At 46.8% G+C, this 24,545-nt stretch overlaps 1 protein-coding gene across 6 annotated transcripts in view; it reads right to left on the bottom strand.

Annotated features, from left to right (window-relative positions):
- Window positions 1–9,885, bottom strand: part of ADA2 (adenosine deaminase 2) — a 28,120-nt gene extending 18,235 nt beyond the window's left edge. Inside the window, exons 1-4 of one of the 6 annotated variants that reach the window (XM_006748532.3) lie at window positions 9,785–9,885; window positions 6,147–6,476; window positions 3,388–3,613; window positions 1,905–2,115 (exon numbers count right to left, since the gene is read on the bottom strand). In XM_006748532.3, coding sequence (XP_006748595.1) covers window positions 1,905–2,115; window positions 3,388–3,613; window positions 6,147–6,468 — 759 coding nt within the window. In that variant the 5' untranslated portion in view covers window positions 6,469–6,476; window positions 9,785–9,885. Of the gene's footprint in view, window positions 1–1,904; window positions 2,116–3,387; window positions 3,614–6,146; window positions 9,718–9,739 lie in introns of those variants that run through there. The other 5 variants (XM_031019566.2, XM_081820929.1, XM_031019567.2 and 2 more) reach the window with 5 other exon arrangements.
- Between the last annotated feature and the right edge of the window lie 14,660 nt (window positions 9,886–24,545).

Raw genomic sequence — 24,545 nt, 5'->3', positions numbered from 1 at the left:
TTTTTTTTTAAAGATTTTATTTATTTATTTGAGAGAGAGAGAATGAGAGAGAGCAAGCACATGAGAGGGGGGAGGGTCAGAGGGAGAAGCAGACTCCCCGCCGAGCAGGGAGCCCGATGCGGGACTCGATCCAGGGACTCCAGGATCATGACCTGAGCCGAAGGCAGTCGCTTAACCAACTGAGCCACCCAGGCGCCCCTCTTATTTATACTTCTATCTCTTATGAATTTGGTCAATATGTTTCAGTCTGGAGTTCTATCACTTCTGAGTGTACAAAGAATAACATTTCTGAGCGTATAAAGACCATGGAATATGGTAACAAAGCCAAAATGATGCCACCCTGTGGGCCTTGCCACAAACTTGAAGGTCATTCACCATGGCATTGGTATGCTCAACAAATATTTCAATGAATAAGCAGACTAGTTAGGATACAATATAGGGGAGAGCTCTACACAAAGGTCATGTTCTCCAAGCCACTTAAAATCTTCACCCAGCTCAAACTCTTTGTGAGCCCACCAAACGGAACATTCAGAAATCCTGCCCACTCCCACAACACCCAAATCCCTCCCAGAAAACTTCAGGGAAGTTTTGTCCAACAGACATCCCAAAGGAATGGTCCAGGAGTATCTGATCACCTGGGGCTTTCTCCTCAATAAGGCGTCCCCTAACGGGGAGACCATCCTCACTCTCTCCTTCTATAATGGCTCCTCCTCAGCCCATTTTGTGAATTTTCTATCCTATTTCTGTTTGCAGGGCCCCTTTCTTGGCCCGCTCCTCTTTCCAACTCACAGCTTCTATGGGAACCTCATCCCTCTGACAGTTTTAAGGATTACCTTTCTGCAGACAGATGTCAAATATCTGTTTCCAGGCTAGAACTGTCCTCTGGGCTCCAAAGTCACATATTCAACCACTTCCTAGACATCTTCATAGGGCTGTCTCATAGACACCTCCAACTCTACAGGTTCAGAACAAAAATTTCTTGGGGCGCCTGGGTGGCTCAGTCGTTAAGCATCTGCCTTCGGCTCAGGTCATGATCCCAGGGTCCCGGTATCGAGCCCCGCGTCGGGATCCCTGCTCTGCGGGAGGCCTGCTTCTCCCTCTCTCTCCCCCTGCTTCTGTTCCCTCTCTCACTGTGTCTCTCCCTGTCAAATAAATGAATAAAATTAAAAAAAAAAAAACCAAAATTTCTATTCTCCCTCCCCATCCTTCTCCTCCTCTTACTTCCTCATCTCCATCAATGTCACCACCAGTTAACTCAACTCAAGTCCAACGCCAGCCAGTCACCATAGTGGCCACCCCCACGTGGTCAGTCAGAAAGACCTCTAGAGTCCTCCTTCAGCACATTGCACATCTCTTCCCCCTCGTTGCTCCTGTCCCCCCTGGCCTTGTCATCTCACACCTGCTTTTCCCTGCTCTCCTAGCCTCCATCCCCACCTTGCTCAGTCTGGGCAACCCTCACACTGCAATCCGTTCTCCCCAGTGCTACCAGGGTGATCCATTCACCAGACCCATCAGCTGTCCCAAGACCAACAGCATAGTCTTGAGAGACTCTGAGAAGCTAAATTTTGATATGAAAGGAGACAGGTCAAGAAAGGTCCAGGCATGAGGCACTGCTCAGAGTCCAAGGCCAGGGAACCCTGAGCATCCAGGAGGCACAGTATATCCAGGAGGTGAGAAGTGGGGGTCATGAGAGAAGGGGGTACAAGGTGGATGTTTAGTTTTGCAGGGATCAGCCAAGTACAGTGCAGGTTTCCTTGCTCATGGGGGCCCCTGGAAAGACACATGTCCCGTTTGGGATAAAACCAGCATCCAGTCCTATACCAGTACAAGGGTGGGGAGCCTGTGAAGACCTACAGGGTGAGATCTGAAAGTCAAGCCAGAGCAGAGGAAAGAGGTGGGCTTACCGGGAACAGCATGGCTCTGAGCTCTAGGTAGAGCACATTGTCCTGGTAGAACTCCTCCAGGGCCTGGAAGACATAGTCTCTGAACACTGGTGCATAGTGGACAAGGCCAGAGATTGTGAAGAAGATCGTTTGAAACTTGGACCAGACAATATTTTGGTTTGCATAATCCACATCGGGGTTCTCAGTCATCAAAGTGAAATTCTTTAGCAGTCTGTTCAGGACACAAAGGGGGTAAATTGAGGAGGTGTGTTTCAAGCCATCACCTTCAGGTGCCTGCAGGATTCCTGCCCACCTTGCTTCTCCCGCCAGAAGCAAACCCAGATGCATCATAGTGAACAATGATGAGAAGCCAGGAGAAGCACACTGGGTTCTCTGGTGGAGGCCCCTCCATGAGACCCACTTTGTGCTCCTCAGGACCCAGCTCAGGCGGGATGTTCCCACCAACCAGGCTCTCCTACCCCCTCCATATGCTTAGCCAGTCTGACCCCATTGTACTTACATCCTAGATCAAGCTCTCTTCGAGGGGCGTTATGCACCAAACTGTATCCCTCTAAAATCCATATGTTGAAGTCCTCACCCTCAATATGACTATATTTGGAGATAGGGCCTTTCTGGTGGTAATTAAGGTTAAATGAGGTCATAAGGGTGGGGCCGACATAGAATAGGACTGGTGTCAGGGACACCAGGAGTGCACACACACACAGAGGAAAGGCCATGTGAGGACACACTGTCTGTAAGCCAAGGACAGAGGCCTCAGGAGAGACCAAACTTGCCAGGATCTTGATCTTGAACGTCTAGCTTCCAAACCAGTGAGAAAATAAATTTCTATTGTTTAAGCCACCTGGTCTGTAGTATTCTGTTATGGCAGCCCCAGCAAGCTAATACAGGAGGTATGATGGAAATACGGGGACTACATGACCCAGGCTTCGCCCCTGAGTAGCCACATACTAGCTGTGTGGCCTTGGGCAGCTTCCTTAACTGTGCTGAGCTTCACGTTTCTTATTCGTAAAGGGAAGTAAGCTCACAAAAGCACTCTATAGATGGTTCTATGATGAAAAGAGTTATTACTTATAATATCACTTTACAAGTGTGTTAGGAAGTTGCTTCATCATGTTTTCAAGGTGTTTCACCCACAAATGCACTGTCATTATTCCAGGAGCTGGGAGCTTTTCATCTTTCTGATATCAAGCATTTAGACAAATTTCATCTGATGCAACAACAGTGTTACTGTTAATACCTCTTACAGATCAAATTGGATTTTAACTGAACCAGGAACTGCTATTTGAATGCTTTTGTGAAGCAAAGTATCTTGTAAAGTTAAAAGAAAAAGCCTCCTGAGTTTTTTTTTTTTTCTGGTTTTTTTTTTTTCCTGAGTTTTTTTAAGGCCAGATTTGCATATATGGGTTTGTACCAAGGAAGACACACCTGCACACCACCCACTACTTATAATGGACGAGACACATCCCTTCCCAGCCACACTCACCCGTTGTCAAACTCAGTGACGTTCTGCATCTCCTTTCGATATTTCTCCAGCAAAACCCACTCTGAACACTCTGCTGGCATTGGGGTGGGGGGTGTTGGATAAGCAAATTTGAACTTCAGGGCCCCCTTCGGGGTGATACAGAAGTGGCAGTGGGGCCTATAGGTGACATTTTTCACCAGCCAGTTCATGCTCAGGATGCCGAAGTCATGGACATGTAAGGCAGCCCCTGGAAAGGGAAGAAGGATGGGGTGAGAGTGAAGCAAAAGAGGTGAAGTCCACATTCCAGGGCACAGGGACCGTGAGGACAGTGTAGCTGGACAAGAAGTGAGAAGCACAAGGATGTCTATCTGGCAGAGTTCCTTGGAAATGCCCACGATGCACCATCCCCACTCTGGCGCAAAGACCTTCTAGGCCTCTGTGTGCCTTTGTCTTCCTGGGCTGGCCACAGCCTTCCCTGCTCTGGTGTAGGAAGGGAGCTTCCCTCGCTAGTAAGAAGCATGGTGACCTCATTCAAGAGAGGCACCCCGATGGGGCAGGGGAGCATCAGGCTTGGATTCAGAAGACTGGGGTTCAAGTTGGACTCCATCTCACCACCCAACACTGCGTGAAAGGTTGTAATAGGAAGGAGCCTCAGCCCCTGCCCCCACCTGGTCCTGATCCTCTCAGCCTGCTCCCCGACGCCCGACACACCGCCTTTGCATTCCCTGCTTCCAGCCAGCATCTAGGCAGCTCCTGGCCCACAGGTTTGCCTTCAATGCCCCATGCTTCTTTCAGAGCTGACACCAATTTCAACTACCGAGCTCCTCAAGGCACAGTATACACTGTCCCTCTGCTCTTCTTGCTCCATCTTAGCACCTGGCCTTGACACTGGCCGCTTAGGGGTCCCAGCTGTGTGAGCTTTGGCAGGTCACCCTGTCTAAACCTTATGTTCTCCATCAAGTGGAGAGGTTACTTTACCAACTTGACAGTTTTTTTGTTTAGTCTCTTTATTTATAACATTAAAATAAAAGAGGTACAGAAAAGCCCTTGGGGTGCCTAGATAGCTCAGCTGGTTAAGCGTCCAACTCTTGGTTTCAGCTCAGGTCATGATCTCATGGGGCGGTGAGATGGAACCCCACATTGGGCTCTGTGCTCAGCAGGGAGTCTGCTTGCAATTCTCTCCCTCTGCCCCTCCCCACACTCCTACACATGCGTGCATGCTTTCTCTCTCAAACAAAGATTCATTTATTTATTTGAGGCAGAGAGAGAGAGCATGCGCACAAGTGAGCACGGGGGAGGGAGAGGGGCAGAGGGAGAGGGACAGGCAGACTCCCTGCTGAGCAGGGAGCCCAATGAGGCGATCAATCCCAGGACCCTGGGATCATGAACTGAGCTGAAGGCAGATGCTTAACAGACTGAGCCACCCAGGCACACCTAAACAAATCTTTAAAAAAAGAAAAGAAAAACCCTTGTAAGCTGCAAACTGCTATTTGCATGTGCAGGATTGTAATTATTTTATTATTCATAGAAATATAAATATACTGGGGCGCCTGGGTGGCTCAGTTGATTAAGCATCTGCCTTCGGCTCAGGTCATGATCCCAGGGTCCTGGGATTGAGCCCCGCATCATGTTCCCTGCTTGATGGGCAGCCTGCTTCTTCCTCTCCACTGCTTGTGCTCTCTCACGCGCACAAATAAAATCTTATTTTTCTCAAATAAATAAAATCTTAAAAAAAAAAAAAGAAATGTAAATATACTATAGACATACCATACTAGAAATGCGTTTATACAAGATGCTCACTCATACCATACCCTGTTGGGTACCTTAGCCACTGAGAAAGGGCAGAAGAGGCAGATGGGAGAAAAGACGTGAAGGGAGCAGTAGGTCCTATTGGGCCCAGATACTCCCTTGTGTGCGGATACATCCGCTTCCTCAGGGAAGACGGTAATGCCCAGCCCCCACTCCCTCCTGTCTCTCTGAGGCAGAGTCCCCTCCCAAGCAGGGCTTTTGGTTTCCAGGGTAAACCAGCAGCCACTTTGGACCACGCCCTTCCCAGTTTGCCAAGGAAGAACAAAGGTGTAGAGTGGGGTTCTCGCCGCTCCATTTATTTATTTTTATTTTATTTATCATTATTTTTTAAAGTAGGCTCCCCACCCAATATGGGGCTTGAACTCACAACCCTGAGATCAAGAATTGCACGCTCGGGACGCCTGGGTGGCTCAGTTGGTTAAGCATCTGCTTTCAGCTCAGGTCATGATCCCAGGGTCTTGGGATCGAGTCCCGCATCGGGCTCCCTGCTCTGCGGGGAGCCTGTTTCTCCCTCTCCTGCTGCTCTATCTCTCTGTGTGTCAAATAAATAAATAAAATCTTTTAAAAAGTAAAAATAAATAAATCAGGATTTCACATGGCATTTACTTGTCACTCTTAGGCTTAAAAAAAAAAAGAGTTGCACGCTCTACGGGCTGAACCAGCCACGTGCTCCTCACAGCTCCCTTTAGAACACCAGCTCCAGGGGCGCCTGGGTGGCTCAGTTGGTTAAGCAACTGCCTCCGGCTCAGGTCATGATCCTGGAGTCCCGGGATCGAGTCCCGCATCGGGCTCCCTGCTTAGCAGGGAGTCTGCTTCTCCCTCTGACCCTCCTCCCTCTCGTGCTCTCTCTCATTCTCTCTGGCAAATAAAAAAAAAAAAAAAAGAACACCAGCTCCAGTAACAATGCCAGCTCCAAGTTTCGTTCCCCCTACCTGCCCAGCACCCCCAAACCACCCTCTCCAAGCCTCTACCTTTTGGCATCTTCTTCAGGAGATTAAACACCTCACTTTTCTCGATGAGATCCTTGGCCTGGAAGAAGTGCATGCTGGGAGGGAAATTCTGGCTCTTCACGGCTTGAGCCACCTCAGCCTTTTTGAGGGCCATGAGCCTCCCATTGGCCAGCTCCTCCTGCTCGGTCAGCACCAGCTGCCCCCCCAGCTGCATCATCTTCTCTCTCATCAACAGCTGCGTCCGTGCTTCATCTATGGGTATGGCTGAGCAGGAAAAAGGCATCGCGGCCACCAAAAGCAGGGAGAGCAGGGCTGGCCGCCCTGGCGGGCCACCCACGGACATTGGGATGCCTGGAAGAGGAAATTGCTCAGATAGAAACCCAACAGGGCTAAAGAAGGGAGTAGGTCAATGAAAATTTACAGATTTAAATGTCAAACTCTGATTTTCCTTCTCCCACTCTGTTCTCAGATTACCAGGAGGCAGCACACTGAAGGATTCTCCAAGGCCGCAGAGAAAAGACTTGCAGGTACAGACCGGAAGGGGTTTCCCAAATAATAAGTCACCATGAGCCGTCCTTGAAAAAAGTGGATCTTTTCAGTTAGCGAGCCCTGTTCACACATGGAGGAGGACACTGCAATCAGATTTTCAGTGTTTCACTTTTTAATATCGTCAGAGAGCAACATATCACAAGGCATATAAAGAAAGCCTCCAACATGGTAAAGAAACTTAAGAAAAAAAAAAAAAAACACGGAGAGAAGGAAACAAAGGGAAAGAGAGACAATGCAGGAAATAAAAGAAAAATTCAAAAGAGCCATACTTAATATCCTAAGAAGGATACAAAAAGATACTGTGTCCATAAAACAACTACAGGGAATTATTAAAAAAATATAATTTTTTATATTTGGGCCAGCTGGCTCAGTCTGTAGAGCATGCAACTCTTGGTCTCAGGGCTGTGAGTTCAAGCCCCACATTGGGTGTAGAGATGACCTAAAAATTAAAAAAAAATAGGGGCACCTAAGTGGCTCAGTTGGTTAAGCGTCTGCCTTCAGCTCAGGTCATGAGCCCAGGGTCCTGGGATCCAGCCCCGAGTGCGGCTCCCTGTTCAGCGGGGAGCCTGCTTCTCCCTCTCCCTCTGCTGTTCCCCCTGCTTGTGCTCTCACTCTCTCTTTCAAAAAATAAAAAAAAATAAATTAATTAAAAAATAAACAGAATGAGAAAGAGCTTTTAGAAATTAAAAATACAAAAGCTGAGGGGCGCCTGGGTGGCACAGTTGGTTGAGTGTCCGACTCTTGGTTTTGGCTCAGTCGTGGTCTCAGTGTTCTGAGAATGAGCCCTACGCCAGGCTCCACACTCAGTAAGGAATCTGCTTAAGATTCTCTCTCCTGGGGCGTCTGGGTGGCTCAGTCGGTTGAGCGTCTGCCTTCAGCTCAGGTCATGATCCCAGGGTCTGGGACTGAGTCCCACATCGGGCTCCCTGCTCAGTGGGCAGCCTGCTTCTCCCTCTGCCTGTTGCTCCCCCCTGCTTGTGCTCTCTTGTGCTCTCTCTCCAACAAATAAATTTTAAAAATCATTAAAAAAAAAAAAAGATACTCTAATCCTCGCCCTCTGCTCCCCCCCCACATTCTCTCTCTCTCTCAAATAAATAAATAAATCTTTTTAAAAATACAAAAGCTGAAATTTTAAAAATTTACTAGCAATATTACAAGATGGAATTTCTTTTAGAAATTAGGACAAAATAAGAGAGAAACAAATGAGAAGATTATTGGCTCAGGAAACCCAACCCCAAATAACAGACATATTAGAAGGAAAAAGAAAAAAGAAGAGAAAAAAAGTAAATAAATAATAGAAGAAATTGGGCCACAAAAGAAGACCTGAATCCCTGGTTTAATGAGGCTTGTTGAGCTGCTAGCATAGCACAACAATTGCTCAATGGCCACACCAAGATATATCATCTTGATATTTCAGAACATTAGCACTAGAAGATGCTAAAAGCTTCCAGAGAGCAGCTTAGTCCTGGTTAGCAGTGAGCAAGGATTTAAGGGCAGAAGGAAAGAAGCTTGCCCCAATGGTCTCCTCATGCCAGGCACTATGTTAGGGCTTTGTTAGGTCATTTATTTGAATCACATTTAAGAATTATGGGGCGCCTGGCTGGCTCAGTCAGAGGAGCGTGTGACTCTTGGTCTCAGGGTTGTGAGTTCGAGCCCCATGTTGAGTGTAGAGAGTATTTAAATATATATATATATATATATATATATATAGGAATTGTTTCTGCATCCTTGAAAGTATGATACGGTATCCTGGAAAGAATTAAGGCTATAAATTGGAAGACCTCAAGATCAGTCCCAAATTAGTATGTCTTTAACCGTGAGACCTTGGGCAAACTGCTTGATATTGATGGGTCTCAGTTTTCTCACTTGTGAAAAAGATGAATTACACTAGATCAGTGGCCCTCAAAGTGTGATACAGGTATCATCAGTGATACAAGATACCAATGTTTAGGTTGAATAAAAAATTTTTTTAAAAAGTTAATTGAAAGAAAGATATTAAGTAGGGGTGCCTGGGTGTCTCAGTCAGTCAAGCATCTGCCTTCAGCTCAGGTCATGATCTCAGGGTCCTGGGATGGGGTCCCATGTCAGCCTCCCTGCTCAGTGGGGAGTCTGCTTCTCCCTTTCCCTCTCCCCCTGCTTGTGCTCTCTCTCTCTCTCTCTGGCTCAATCCTTCTCTCAAATAAATAAATAAAAATCTTTTTTTTTTTTAAAGAAAGATATTAAGTAAATAGAGATGCAGGGATATGACAAAGGTGAAAAGCTTGCTAATCATTGGAACACAATATATCCCAGGTTCTTTCCAGGGCTAACATTCAATTATTCTAAGTTACATCAGCTACCAAGAGGGAATTTTCGGAAGGAACTGGATACTATTTACTCTAATACCACAGCTATGGTAGGGGCTGTACCTTCCTAATCAGAGAGTTGGACTTTTGAAAAACCCCTGCGACTTCATCAAGGCTTCGAATCTCTCTTCAGACTACAGTGTTTGCCAACAGCTGAAAGAGGAGAGTGACATTTATGTCACCTTCCCACCCATCCCATGCTGTATCCTCCAATCAACGGCCCTAGCCCCTTGTCCCTCTCTCCTTACTCACACATAGCAGAAGCCACTAAGTTCCACAGTCTCCACCCCTGTCCTCTCCGCAGACCCCAGAAGTAGTTGTGTGGCCCAGCATCTAGGGACTTTTCCTGGTCTGACAGACAAAATTTTATCTAACACTGGTCCTGGCTGAGGCTGGCTGAGCATCAGGAAAAATAATCCCTATAACACTTGTTGCTAAATTTACTTCATCTCTCTCCTCATGAAAAGTGTCTTTTACTTTTAAAAGAGGGTGCATGAAGACTCTCTAGTTTGGTCCCAGAGTAAGAACAAAGAAACAGACCATGTGCACCTGTGACTCTGAGCCAATGTCCTTAGGTCCACAACCACTTTCAAAAGCCTGTTGTGGAGCAAGGCTATGCTCTTCCTCCCCACTGGAAGGCACAAACCCGCTTCAGGTGGGGGGCAGGGAGGGCTGCCAGCAGGTAAACAGAGCCCAAGTGCCAGCGTCCCAGCTACCTACCATAACCTCACGAGCTAGACTCCCAGCCCAGGGGATCCCAGGTACCTCAGAGCAGCTCCAGAAACTGCAGACTGTTCGCTGAGTCCCCCGACAGCTGTGTCAGAAGCACCAGAAAAGCTCACCATCCTGTTTTCACTTCCTGTCAGGGCAGGTTTCACTTCCTCCCAGCCTCATGTTGCTCAGGCCTAAAGAGAGGCAAGGAAGACAGGGTCTGGCAGAGCTGAGGCAGCAAGTGGGCCTGAGAGTATGGGTTTACGTGTGTGTGTGCGTGTGTGCACGCTTATGTGCTCGTGCAGCGATTTATGTGTGTGTTTGTATGTGGTCATGTGCATTTGTGTGGGGGTTATGTACATCTTTACATGCGTGTGCATGTGTGTGCGTGTGGGGGTCATGTATGTGTTTGTGAGGCAGTTATATGCATGTTTGTGTGTGTCTACGTGTTTGTGTGAGTTTATGCGCATGTGTGGGCTTCTATATGTTTGGGGGGAGGATATGTGTGTGTTTGTGTTTGAGGTGTCTTTGTAGGGTCCAGAGCATAGTTTTAGACAACAAGCACCACAAGGAGGCACTCCAAAATCTGCTCATGAACTTTGGGAATTATAGCTCTCCTCCAAATGTGATTGTGAATTGTGGGGCAACCTTCTGAACAGAGGGTGAAAAGGTAGATATAAAAGAAGGTAAATGATTTATGGGGGAAATACACAGATCTGGGGGCAGGACGGTTGAGGAAGTAGGGAGGTGTGAGGCAAGAGCAAGGGGGTGGGGAGGACGGGCGAGAAAGCAAGAGGCAGAAGGCTCCGGAGGAAGAGCAGAGTGGGACCAGGCGCTGATACCCAGACGCTGGAGTCAGGCCTACCTTTGCACCCTGGCCTGGCCTTTTGCAGCTGTGTGGCCTTGGCTGTGTTATTTAAACTTTCTATACTTTGTTGTCCTCATCTGCAAATGGAAGTCATAAAAGCAATGACTACACAGGGTCCACTGTGAGAATGTATGCAAAGTGCCCGGTGCATAGTAAGTTCTCAAGAAATAGTAGCCATTACTACTATCAGAAATAACTATTGTGACACATCGTCCAAGTCATGTGAGACCGTACCAGTGACTTCTGCGATACACGCCCGCCTGCTCCACAGACTTGCCGAGTACAGCTCCTTCCAGCCCCCTCTCAAGGCCTTCTGCCCCAAAGACACCCACAAACTCCCAGCACTTCCACTTCTGCTGTTCCTAAACGTCTGGAACCTTGGGGCCCCTTGTCATCATCTTCTCCAAAAAGTAAAAAAGTCACCCGTTTCATAAACAAGAAGAAATCCAAAAGTGAAAATACAGAGGAACTGGCAATTCCCTCATCACAAGTTCAAGATTAATTTTTTTTCTAAGTCCGTGCAATCAGAAGAAACAAACAAGCCGCAAAGACAGACCAAATTGACCTACAGAAGGGTAGGAAGGGAAAAATCACCAATTTTGAACATAAACCATTAGGAGATTTTTTAAGATACTAGAGCAGAGCTAAAGGTAAAGCTTTTTTTTTCCAAAAGCTTTGGTTAAAAGTAAGAGCTAATGTCCACATCGCAAAGGACTGGCTCTGGAGACTCCGGCTCACAACTTGGCAGGGAAGTGCAGAGCCAGGGGAGGGCTGTGGGTCTTGAAGCTGGAGTTATTGCCTCAGGCAGAAGCTACTTGGGCCAGGGGAGTGGAGGACCCAGATGTTGAGACAGAAGCAGAGAGGGAATGGCTGGGGGCGCACACCAGGATCAGAAACAGTGAAGCGAAGCAGGGTCAGACCCAGGAGACTCAGCAGGACCTGCGAACGGTCTTGGCCTTCTGAGCCATCAGCCTCCTCGGGGGTGTGGCAGTAAGCACGTCTAGCAGAAGCGGTCTGCCATCTGACAACAGCAAACCACAGTGTAAAAGGGTGAGGCCGTTCTGGGAGGATATTCTGCCAAGTGCAGAGACCGTAAAATATGGAACAGGGCTCTGCTTTTTATGCTTTATTGAAGACAACCATCAGAAGCAGAACTGGCCCTGTTTCAGAATCTAAAAAATCTACAGGGTAGAAAAAGGGAACCAACGTGTTTTTTAGTGATTTCAAAGCTTAAGCTAAATGGAATGAAGTCTGATAGGATAGGCGGGTTATGCCCCCAAAACTGGAGACAAGGAGACGTTTTCAGAATTAAAGATGGTGTATGGCTACAAAAATATTTGAGAGCTATTTTCATTAAAACAGTGCTTTCTCCCATCAATATCATGAATTATATGACATTGCTATATGTAACCTACAGCAAACTGTAGGAGAGTTACCTATGGTGGAAGATTTGAAGTGCTGGAAATACCACTTCAATAGAAGATAAATAAGGTTCTCTGATCCCAAAGTTGAAAAAAATGAAGTAATAATAGCTAAAATTTATTGAGAATTATATATATATTTACTAATTTAATCCTTGCAGTGATCTTATAAGGTAGGGAATATTGCTAGCTGTCCTTGACCAGTGAGTGCACTGAAGCACCTGGATGGAGGTTGGTGACTTGCCCAAGGTCACACAGCTGGACTTGCACTTTCCACCTACAGCCTTCCCTGGTAGCCAGGAAACAGAAGGTCTTCAAGGCGGTGGGGAGCCACTGGTGTGGGAGAGCACCCCTCAAGACAGAAGGGCTGATCCCTGGAGGAAAGCCCAATTCGCAAAGATGGGACACAGAAACAGATATTATCGGGCATAAGATGATTTTTCTAGATACTGGGAGCTTGTGCTTTTAATAGCCAAAGTTTTTCAGGAAGCAAAAAATTAGCTCTTTCAAGGAATTGCTGTGTGATTTTGAAAAAAAATTCTTAACATCTATGAGCTTAATGCCTTTATCTGAAACAAGGGAAGAATAACATGTACTTCCTACTAAGTTTTTTACCAAGTAAGTTTGTGTGTGTTAAATAATACACATGAAAATATTTCTTTCTCTCTCTCTCTCTCTTTTTTTTTTTTTAGGGAGAGAGAGAGCACAAGAGGTGGAAGAGGAGGCAGAGGGAGAGAGAGAGAATCTTAAACAGGCTCCATGATCAGCACGGAGCCCCATGTGGGACTCGATCTCACGACCCTGAGATCATGACCTGAGCTGAAGTCAAGAGTCGGATGCTTAATCAATTTGCACCACCCAGGTGCCCCTTAAGATTGTATTTTTTTAAGTAATCTCTACATCCAACATGGGGCTTGAACCGTCGATCCCTAGATCAAGATTCACATGTCCTACCAACTGAGCCAGTCAGGCGCTTCCAAACTAGACCATTTAAACAAAAAGACAAAACCCCTAGAGCTACAGACATTCTTTCCGAACTCTCTTTAGCAGAGCACTGCAGATTTCTTTGGGGGAAGAGAAACAGTTTCTAGCCTAGTTAAGGATGGCGTACCCTACTAAAAATGAAGATAATACTGAAATTTTGCACACTTAACAAGACTTTTTCCCTACTAGTCTCTCAGACGTCAGCAACCAGTTTCATACCCAGAGTGAAGAAAAGGGAAAAGCCTCCCCTGGGGCTTTCACCAGCCACTGATAATCGCCCTAAAGATACTGACAGAGACTTACCAGATCACTTTATAGCACAAGAGATGGCCAACAACCACCCCTCCCCCACATACACAGGGCTTATAGCATCCTTTTATTATCCCACTCCTTTTTTTTTTAAGATTTTTTTAATTTAATTTTTTTTAAAGATTTTATTTATTTATCTGAGAGAGAGAATGGGAGACAGAGAGCATGAGAGGTTTTTTTTTAAGATTTTATTTATTTATTTGACAGAGAGAGAGAGATAGCGAGAGCAGGAACACAAGCAGGGGGAGTGGGAGAGGGAGAAGCAGGCTCCCCGCCGCTCAGGGAGCCTGATGCGGGGCTCGATCCCAGGACCCTGGGATCATGACCTGAGCCGAAGGCAGATGCTTAACGACTGAGCCACCCAGGTGCACCTCTTTTTTTTAATATTTTATTTACTCATTTGAGAGAGAAAGAGACAGAGATAGCAACAGAGATCAGAGTGGGAGGAGAGGGAGAAGCAGGCTCCCTGCTCAGCAGGGATCCCGACCCTGAGATCATGACCTGAGTTGAAGGCAGAGGCTTAACCAGACTGAGCCACCCAGGCGCCCCTACCCCACTCTTAAATTTAAGTAGACATCCAGGAGCCGCTACATTTGAGGTATGCTATTTTATGACAGAGCAAAAAGTATCTTGGAGGAAAGAGAATGGGAGAGAGAAGAAAACTCCATCTAATATATTAGTATCAGAGACGTAAGAGAAGATACCATACTCATGAAATAAGGACAGGATGTTATAAAGAAGGGATAGTCAAAGAGTGAAAACTAACTCGGCACAAGTGATGGATAGTAAAAATGAAAAACTACAGAAAAACTGAATGATGAAGTCAACATCTTCCAGAAGGTAGAACAAAAAGACGAAGAAAAGAAAAAGTGGAGGAAAAATATTTTTTAATTTATTATTATTATTATTTTTAATTTATTTATTTGAGAAAGTGAGAGCATGAGTGGAGGGGCAGAAGGAGAGGGAGAAGCAGGGAGCCTGACAAAGAGCTTGATCCCAGGACCCTGGGATCATGACCTGAGCTGAAGGCAGACGCTTAACGACTGAGCCACCGGGGTGCCCCGGGAAAAGATTTTTTTAAAGGATGAACAGCCAAAAAAAAAAAAATCAAAGGTATAAAAACGTCATGTTCCAGAAAGAGAAAACAGAGTGGACAAAAACCAAAGCAATAGCTCAAGAAAATATCTTAGAATGGAAAGACATGTGAGTCTAGACCGAAAGGGTCCTTAGGAGGCCCATCAGATGGCTGACAATGAACCCCGGCCAGGCCATCGCGGTGAGAGTGCAGAAGGCTGGGGACAAAGTAAAGAACTCTGAGTCATCTAAAACAAGAGGGTGAACCAGAAAAAGGGAATTCAGGGGATCCAGGAGACAGAAGACCCAACATAAGAAAGGGACAGAGGAAGTTTCTAGCTTCGTGAAGGAAGATCCCAAGGCCGGATCGGTGCTGCACACCGAGGGCCAGCCAGTCCTGGAGAAGCTGGACCTGGTGAAAGAGCCTCTGGGACGGGGCGCCTGGGTGGCTCAGTCGGTTGGGCGTCTGCCTTCGGCTCAGGTCATGATCCCGGGGTCCTGGGATCGAGCCCCGCGTCCGACTCCCTGCTCAGCGGGAGCCTGCTTCTCCCTCTCCCACTCCCCCTGCTTGTGTTCCCTCTCTCGCTGTGTCTCTCTCTGTCAAATAAATAAAATCTTAAAAAAAAAAAAAAGAGCCTCTGGGAAAGCATTTGTCAAGATGAAATTAATAGAATGCCTAATATGTTTGGTTGTACTAGGAGTTTCGGAGAAGAGAATCTGAGGATGAATAAGGGGAAAAGACAGAAAACTAAATAAAACAAATGAACAAAAAACAATGACTAATTCCATGAAATACAAACTGTGGTGACAAGGGAAAGTTATCACAGCAAACTACATAGCTCAGCCGTGTCTACACAGGATCGTTTGGACAGCACTGAATATAGAGCTAACAAAATCATATAAATACATTGGGACAACGGAGGGATAGAAAAATGTGGGTGTGGTGGTAGAACTAGGGGGCAGTGCCGAGAGAGACCTAAATCTTCTATAGCAGGAAGCCTGCAGCTCACGCCTAAAACAGAATAAATCAAGAAGAGCAGTATAAAGAGCTATTAGGCATATGGAGGAAGATGCTAAAAGGCCTGAAGTGCACGGCCTCTGGAGAGCACAGAATGGCTGGTGTGGGGGCGGCTAGGGGTGAGCCCTGTAGCACATTCTGACTCCTGAACCAGGGGCAGGAATGCCTAGCCCCAGTCAGACTGCCTTCTTCCTGTTCTTCCGGCTGCTGAGCCTGCCAGCCGAGGAACCGGTGGTGTGGAGAAATGAGTGGGGTCACACACAAACCACAGACGTTACACCCCAGCAGAGCTCAACAGATTGTCACTCACCAAGGACTGGAGAATTCCTGGGGAGGAGCCATGTCACGATTCTAAGAGGCAAACTCTGAAAAGTAAGACGGAGGGATCCAACAATTCATCACTCTTGAAATTATTTGCTCAGTGTCTAGCTTCTCCATTCATTAGATTGCAACACTTAGTAAATATATGTTCAAAAATCGTTAACATTTCTTTAGCATTTACTGTGTGCCAGACACTATGCTCAAATGCATTAGCAGCATTGTCTGGTGTGGTCCTCAGGGCAACTCTGTGAGGTGAGTAATCTGCCCATTTACAGATTCAGAAGCACAGCCCACACTCAGTGAAATATTTGATGCCAGGCAGACAAACTCCAAGGACCATGCTCTCCACCACTCTGTTCTACTGCTTTCCATGTTAGCTTTTTCTAAATGTACTTACTTTTTCCAGCTTTACTAACATATAACTGACAAATAACATTTGTAAGTTTAATTTGTACATGATGACTTGATAAATGTACATATTGTGAAATAATTGCTATAATAAGGTTAGTTAACACATTCATCATCTCACATAGTTACCATTGTGTGTGTGTGTGGTGAGAACACCTGAGATTTACCTCTGAACAACTTTAATGAGAAGTGTTGTTAACTATAGTCACCATGCTGTACGTCACATCCCCAGAACTTATTCCTCTTCCTTCCATGTTACCTTGTTCCTTGCTGACTTTGCAGTACTTTACAGAATGTTGGCACACAGTAGATGCTCAATAAATATTTGTTTTTACCGTCCTTCTTGTTGGGATGCAAACACTGAAACGGATACCCTGGAGAGAAGCCCTTAAGCTCATGTCTCTCTTGATGTTGTAAAGAGTAACTGAGCAAACTCTGATCTCTCAAACCCAACTTCACTCATTCTGACTTTTTACCTCCTCTCCCCAAAACCTGATCCTCTTCCAGTTTTCTCCTCCTCATTACATGGCACCTCCATCCACTTAGTTGCTTCTGTCAGAAACCCGATTCCCCCTGTAGATGAGGAGCTGACCAACGCCGTCCATGTCTCCCCCACCAGAACTTCACCAGCCCCTGCCTGCTCCCCTGTCACCCATGTCTTCTGGCTCCACCATCGCAACACGAGGCTCCAGCATCTCTCATCTGCTCTACTTCCAGAGCTTTCACTTTTGTCCCCTTTCTATTTATTTTCCAGATCTAAAAGCACAAAATCTCAGCATGGCCCTCATGTCCCTTCCTGCTGAAAACCTGTCAAAATCTACCCAAGTCCTTTTCTTGACCTACTAGGGCCATGTTCTATCTGGTCCTGGGACTATCTCTCCACCCTCTCCCCACCTGCTCCCTTTTGCCCACTGACCAACCTTCTTGTAGCATTTCACATGTGGCGAACCCTTGCTCTTCAAAGAGTTTTCAATGTGATGCCCTTTGCCTGGAATGGCCTCTCCCCTCCTCTACCAGGCCAACACCTGTTCATCCTTCAGACCCCAGTGTAAATGCTTCTGCTCAGGGAAGCTTTCAGTGAACACTCTGCCATCTAAATAGAGTTCCTCTGGTACACTCTTCATAATATCCTTTTCTTTTCCTTTGCAGTATGTACCTCAATTTATAATTTTGTATCTATATATTTCCATGATTGTTTAATTTACATCTTCATATTAGATTGAAAGCTGCTTGAGGGCTTTCTGAAGCGTTGTTACTGCTGTGTCCTTTAGGTATATCGCTGCCCAGCTCAGAGTAGATGCCCCAAAAACATTTGCTGCAGGCAAGCAAGTGGGCAGGCAGGAATGAACACATGAATGAATGAATGAATGAATGAGTGAAAAAGTAGAGAGGAAAAGAAAATTCTGAGTGTTTGTTGCAGGTAGTAGGCACTTGGGTCTTCTCAACCTGGTATAATGGAGAACAGGTAAATGAAATTAGAGTGTCTAGTAAAGGATGGCCTGTCAGCACAGCCGTTCACAAGCACGGCCTATTTCTATGCCATCTGCGGAACAATTGTTGTAATAAATAGGTAAGTCTATGTCAGTGATGTAAATGGCGCCCCCTAGAATTGTGCAGTGCTCATCCTGCACAATCGCACATGGTAGCCTAGGATAAGCCTGGGCTGGCTGTTCTTGTTTGTTTGTATTTCATTTTATCCATCCTCGGTGAAACACTGAAGTATCTCTAGGAACCAAGCCTTGTCTTGGAGTCACCTATTTTTCCATTGTTTTGTTTCTAGTCTCCAACACACCCTTTGCACGCACCAACATTTACCTTTGCCCTCTCTACAGTTTTCTTTGTTTCATTCTTATTTTTCTTTTCCTACTTTTTGGGGGGGTGGAGTGGTGGTTCTTTCTTTATTACACCTGTCATATCTTGTGAGCCTGTACTCTGGTCCTTTGCTCTGAATAGTTCAGAGATTCAGTCATGCCAATACCCGTGTCTTACTACCTTCAAAGTGGGTTCTGAGTCCAAAGACAAGAAAGTCCTCTAGTGTGACTGTGTGATTTGAGCCAGCATTTTCTCTACTATAGACATGAGGACCTTAGCCTTCTTGGGGTGAAGGACTTTTATTACCATGTGTTGACCGGGCAACAGTAGGACTTCCTGTACTTCCTGGGCTGATGGTGGCTGTGTTATTCTTGAACACAGAAGGGAAAGAGCCAACTGCCTTGGAAACCAGACATCCACCTGACTATTTTTTTTAAGTAAGCTCTAGGCCCAACGTGGGGCTCGAACTTGCAAACTGAGATCAAGAGTTGCACGCTCCACTGACTGAGCCAGCCAGGCATCCTCACCTGTCTGAGTATTGCCTCCTCCAAGGATTCCATTCTGTTCGTCTACCTGTAAAGCACAAGCTCTTCCACGATTTTCTCCTCTCAGAAGGAGAGATGTCAATAAAGCAAATCAGATCATTTTACTCTTCTAAAAACCCTCCGAAAGTTTCCCAGAACACCTCGCTAGTTTTATTGCTCACCCCCACAATCTCCTGCTAGTCACACCAAATTCTTTGCCACTCCCGGAACAAGCCAGGTTCCTGTTGCCTCCAGGCCTTGGCACATGTTCACGTGGAAAGGTTTTCCTTCCCCTTTGCCTGGCCAATTCCTACTTTCCAATCTCAGCTTGCACTGACTTTACTCTCAGAAGTCTTGGTCCCCTCCCCAAGGACAAAAACCAAGTCAGGGGCTGGTCAGGTGACCCTCCCATGCTCAGCCCCCTATCCTAGCACTCACACCACATCAAAATCTTCCAGGTACCTGTGTGTTTCTACCACGAGGATGCACCTTCTTTGATGACAGGGGCTCTTGCTCACCAAGCACTGTGCTTGGCACATTACAACGATGCCATCAGTGTTTGCTCGGTGGATGAGTAAGTGGATGAAAGAAGCCACACAGTTTCCCTTACCTCTTTCAGGCTTCAGTTCTTGTCACTTAGGGAGCATCAGTAACAGAGGCTCAGGGCTGTTCCTTGACGGTCTCTGTTACTCTGATTTAAGCAGGTCTTTTATCCTCAAAGTGCACTTCCTTATCCCTGTTCTATATCTCTCCACCTCCTCTTTAGCCCTAAAGCTCCATCCAGAGCCTCCCAATCTATGACTATTCAGGGGGATCACGGGAGGCACCTGCACAAGGAGACACAGAGGGACAGAGGCACGGGGAGAAGGGCAACAATCCGTGCTTCCTGACCGCTCTTTTGTGTTCTGCCCTTTACCTCCTGACGCCTTCCAAATCTGTGAAGGACCTATTATTGTCCCTACTGTAGAGGGTGTGGACACTGAGGCCCCGAGGCTTCAATAGCCAATCCATCTAGTCAGTTCTGTAGCCACCAAGAGGTGGGACCAGGTAAAACAGTGATAGCACTATCCCCTGAGCCTGTAGCGTGGGCTCAACCCAGGACAGGGATGGCTTCTTGTGATGCTCATGGTAGCCTCGGGAGGTGGGCAAGCTGTTCATCACCATTTGGCAGGTGAGGAACCTGAAGTCCGGGGAAGTGAATAAACTCCATCCAGGTCACATAGTCAGTGGCTGAGGTAGGACCACTATAGTACACCTGCCCTTTATTTAAAGCCCTCCAGGGGAAGAAAACAGAAAGTGTGAAAAATAAATAAGGCGCACAAAGGATCTTTAGGAAGGCAGAGGGGTTCTGGAACAAGGACTACACATGGACCTCAGTCTCCTTGACCAAGATGTATACATCACACATTGGGAGAATGAGCTGACGACGTCCACCACACGTGCCTTCACCACCTTCCTACTGGACACTTCTATTTGCCCTTCCCCCATGACTACCCAGGGGCCAGTATTGGCTCTCTGGCCACTTGCTTTCCAAAGTCCTTTTTAAGTCAATGTTTCCATATTCATGCAGACATAAGAAAGCCCTACAGAAGGCTGGGCCCAGCTCTCCAATTCTCAACCTTGACTGCACATTAGCATTACCTGGAAAACTTTTACAGGCCTCATACATCTAAGCCCCGCCCCAGACCAGTTAAATTGTAATCCCTGGGCTGGGGACTTGGGTGCTGGTATTTTTTTTAAAAGCTTCCCTAGTGAGTCTCCTGTGCAGCCAGAGCTAAAAACCACTGCATTTCAGGTGACAGGTCCACATGGAAAAGTTAAATGGCAATCCATGGCACTATCTACACACATAAAAGACCCAAATTCTTTGGGAGTCAGGAGGGGAGCTGGTGACAGCTTCATAACGGAGGTGAGCTTTGACATGACCCCGAGCAACATCCAGAGGAAGGAGGAGGGAGACATCAGAGGACGAAATGACATGAATTTTTCCTTTCCTCATCCCACACGGGGCCCATCCAGACTCTTCTGCTCCCCAGTGCTGGTTTACCAGGGATGGAAGTCAACAAAGGCAAACGGAGCAGAGTTCCAAATATAAAGGTTTATTTCAAGGCATTTTAAATGGTGCCTGATGGTTGTTGAACTGAAGAGAAGAGAAAGGGAAAGTAGAGAGAACAGGAGAAAAGCACCCCCTCTCCTCTGCCCCCATCACTCTATCCTCCTCCCTCAAACATAATCACGTTTCCTCCACCCATCTCCAAGAGCCCTTGTGCTTACCACCGACCTCGGGGACTCTCTGGGGACAACGCTTCCAACGTGGCACTGCAGTTCAGAGGACAATGTTGGGTTCCTCTGCTCCCAGAGCATGGAGTGAAAGGAGCGCCTCCACGCATGCAGCTTCCCCTAAGGAGAAGCACCGCAGGCACAGGCTGAGCCCAGGGAACCAGCTGAGGTGTGGGCATGTGGCGTCTGAGGCCCAAGCCTCCCCTTCCTGCCCTCTCCAGATGCAGGTGAAAAGGTGCTTGCGGCTCTGATTTATGGAGAGAAACTGAAGTCCCCAGGAGGAAAACAATCTGGGGATGGTGATACACCAGAAGTTCCAAGCTGAGGGTATATTACCCCAGAGACCATTTCAAATGGAGGAGGTGGGTCAAGAGGGAGAAAAGGGCCATGTCTGTCCTCAAAACATTCCTGAAATAGAGCTTACAATACCTCCACAGGGGCACCTGGGTGGCTCAGTCGGTTAAGTGTCTGCCTTCGTCTTGGGTCATGATCCTGGAGTCCTAGGATGGAGCCCCGAGCCGGGCTCCTTACTCAGTGGGGAGCCTGCTCCTCCCTCTCCTCTGCTGCTCCCCCTGTTTGAGCTTTCTCGCATGCTCTCTCTCTCAAATAAATAAAATCTTAAAAAGAAAAAGAAAGAATACCTCCACAATTAGGACTTACTTTTCAAGACTGACCAAAGACCCCCTAATACTTCCCCACAGACTCTCAGTCATGCTGGTGATTAGGGAAGGGTCAGTCCCTCTGGGCTTAAGATCCAGGCTTGGGGGCTGTGTGTGCCAACCCCTCACCACCCCCAACTAACCAAGAACATCAATTTGCATCTGGAATTGTTCTATGTCAGAGCAACCTCCTAGGCAACATTTCCTTACCTCCAAACGCAAATGGAGAGATTTGGGGTGACTCCACCTCCAAACATGGAACCTGCAGAGTCTGTGTTAAAATGCAAATACAGGGGGCTTAAATATTTTTAAAGAGAGAATACAAGAAACAAATTGCCCAAGGGCAGAAAGGATTACCTTTTATATGCAAATAAAATAATGAATCTTTAAATGCAGTTTTTGTCAGGGTGATGAGCTGACCCAAGCTAGAGGGAAGGGGCCACCTGGGTGGGCTCCAGTGCATGATAAAAAAAACCCACCAGGGCCAAAAAGAGAAAGAGGATGCAAGAACCCAGGAAAGTTGATAAGAAAGTCCAGGGGCAAGCCAGCGTGGAGAAAGAGGACCAGATTCTTGGGGTCAGTAACTAAGGGTGACAAAGAAGACTTTTACTTTCTCCAGAAATCCAAGTGGCCATTTGGGGCAAAAACTGGCCAGGCAGGCCCTATTCCACAATCCGAAGGCAAGAACTCAAAGCAAATGGAAAGTGCTCTGCCTTAGTGGCCTGGACTTCTCTCCTCCGCCAGTTTCCTGCTCCTGCTCAAATCTCCAGACTCTTCTTTCCCAGAACGCACTCAACTGTGGATTTCCTGACTGGGGGGGGCTATGTTGAATTTTGTTTTGATATTTCCAGTGCCTGACATTTATTAAGCGACCACTGATGAAGGAATGATTAATTATTTGCTTCTATTTTCCTTCTCATTCATTCATTCACCAAGTATTTACTGAGGTCAGTGTATGCCAGGCAATGTAATGGGTATGGTCCCCACACTCATGAAGTTCGCAGTCTATAGGGAGACAGAATGTGAAGAAATGATCAGTTAATTCTGAAAAGAATTACATTTAGGGTATGGAAGGATAAGAATAGCAGAGAAGGGAGACCCAACCCAGAGCAGGGGGGGTACAAGACTGTTTCCCACCGGAAAGGTTATTTCAAATAAATCTGAAGGATGGCTAGAAGTTAGAGAGAGGAAGAAGCATTGCAGGCCAAGGGTAGAGCAAATGTCCTGAGGTGGAAAGTTTAAGGAACTGAAAGGATGGAGGCTGAGTGGCAGCAAAGGAAAGTAAGTAAAGTCTATTACGTGATACAGAGAGGTAACAGTGCATATTACCTTCCTTCTAGAAGCCCTGCCCCATCTGGGGCATTGAGAGATTACAAGGAAATCCATTCCAATGGATTAAAGTAGATTTGCATCCATCTCACTGCTTGTCCTTTTCAGATCTTTGTTTCTTGGTCTGCTTTTCCACAGCCCTTGAACCTGGCTCTGGGAGCAACCCTCGGATGACTGCCTGAATCTGAAAGTGCAGTGACTTCCCCTGGGAGCCATCTGCAGTGGCGATAGTCGAGTTTTGGGGGACTTACCGTTGGTGAGTCACCAGAGAGTCTGAAGGGATGAGCAGAGCAGCCCCTGAGGAGCCCTTTGGGATACTTTCTGTCTGACCCTGGAGCTGCCAGTTGAGGCCTCTACCAGACATAATGGGAAGAGTGGAAACTGCTCATGGAGATGGGGGCTTTGAGAGGGTAGGAAATTGGCTTAAAACAAGAGGAAGACAGTATGTGCCTTGAGTGCCCAAGCCCTGCTGTAAGCTGAGTTTGCTATTTTAGGTGAAGATGGATCAGCTTATGAAGCTTCTCCAGACACCTGAAGACAACTCAGAGAACAGATGAAAGAAGGAGACATTGCCTACGAAGCCAGAGGCCTCCCAAAGGCTCAAAAGAAGGGACTGTTTTGAGTCAGAGCTTGAACACCATCCATGACAGAAGGGACTACTAACCTAGGACCTGAAAGGCAATTTCCTCCTTTTTAAAGATTTATTTATTTATTTTTGAGAGAGAAAGAGAGAGAGAGCACAAGTGGGAGGCACAGAGAGAGAGGGAGAGAGAATCTCAGGCAGACTCTCTGCTGAGCATGGAGCCTGACACGAGGCTCGATCTCACGACCCTGAGATCACGACCTGAATCAAAACTAAGAGTCAGATGCTTAAACGACTGCGCCCCCCAGGCGCCCCCCTTCTTTTTTTTTTTTACAGACTTTATTTTTAAGTAATCTCTGCACCCAGCGTGGTGCTTAAACTCATAACCCCGAGGTCCAGAGTCACATGCTCCACCGCCTGAGCCAGCCAGGCGCCCCAATGTGAACAAGTTTAGAAGCCCACTATTCCCCTGAGCCTCCAGTGAGGAACACAGACATGCCAACACCTTGATTTTGGGCTTGGGAGACTTTATTTATTTATTTATTTATTTGAGAGAGAACAAGAACAGAGAGAGAGGGAGAGGGAGAAGCAGATTCCCCACCGAGCAGAGAGCCCAACATGGGACTCTATCCCAGGACCCTGAGATCGTGACCTGAGCCGAGAGCAGATGCTTAACCGACTGAGCCCCCCCAGGTACCCTTGGGCTTAGGAGACTAAACAGAGGACCTGGAACCTACCAGAAAACACTATTTCAGAATACAAATAAGGTACGCCTAAGTAAACCAAGAAGTGCCTGCAATTATTAACTGCAAAATGTTTTTTAAAACCTGAAAGGATGGGCGCCTGGGTGGCTCAGATGGTTGAGCGTCTGCCTTCGGCTCAGGTCGTGATCCCAGGGTCCTGGGATCGAGTCCCGCATCGGGCTCCCGGCTCGGCGGGGAGCCTGCTTCTCCCTCTGACCCTCTCCCCTCTCATGCTGTTTCTCTCTCGCTCGCTCTCTAAAAAAAATAAATAAAATCTTTAAAAAAAAAAAAATCAATTAAAACCTGAAAGGAGTTCTCGTGTACTTAGCTCACATCCTATGTGGATGGGCAAAAGTAGGCAAAGAATGATGCAAGCAGACTTGGGAAACAGGAACTCAGGTGAGAAAGCAGCTTTTCTAGGCACCTGTAGGAAAAAAAAGGGCAGAAGAGTCTGACAGGCACGCAAGAAAGAACTCTGGGGG

Source organism: Leptonychotes weddellii, chromosome 5 (genome assembly GCF_054177405.1).
Source record: "Leptonychotes weddellii isolate Sample4059 chromosome 5, ASM5417740v2, whole genome shotgun sequence".
Classification (NCBI taxonomy): Eukaryota; Metazoa; Chordata; class Mammalia; order Carnivora; family Phocidae; genus Leptonychotes; species Leptonychotes weddellii.
This window is presented reverse-complemented; position numbering and strand designations above follow the sequence as displayed.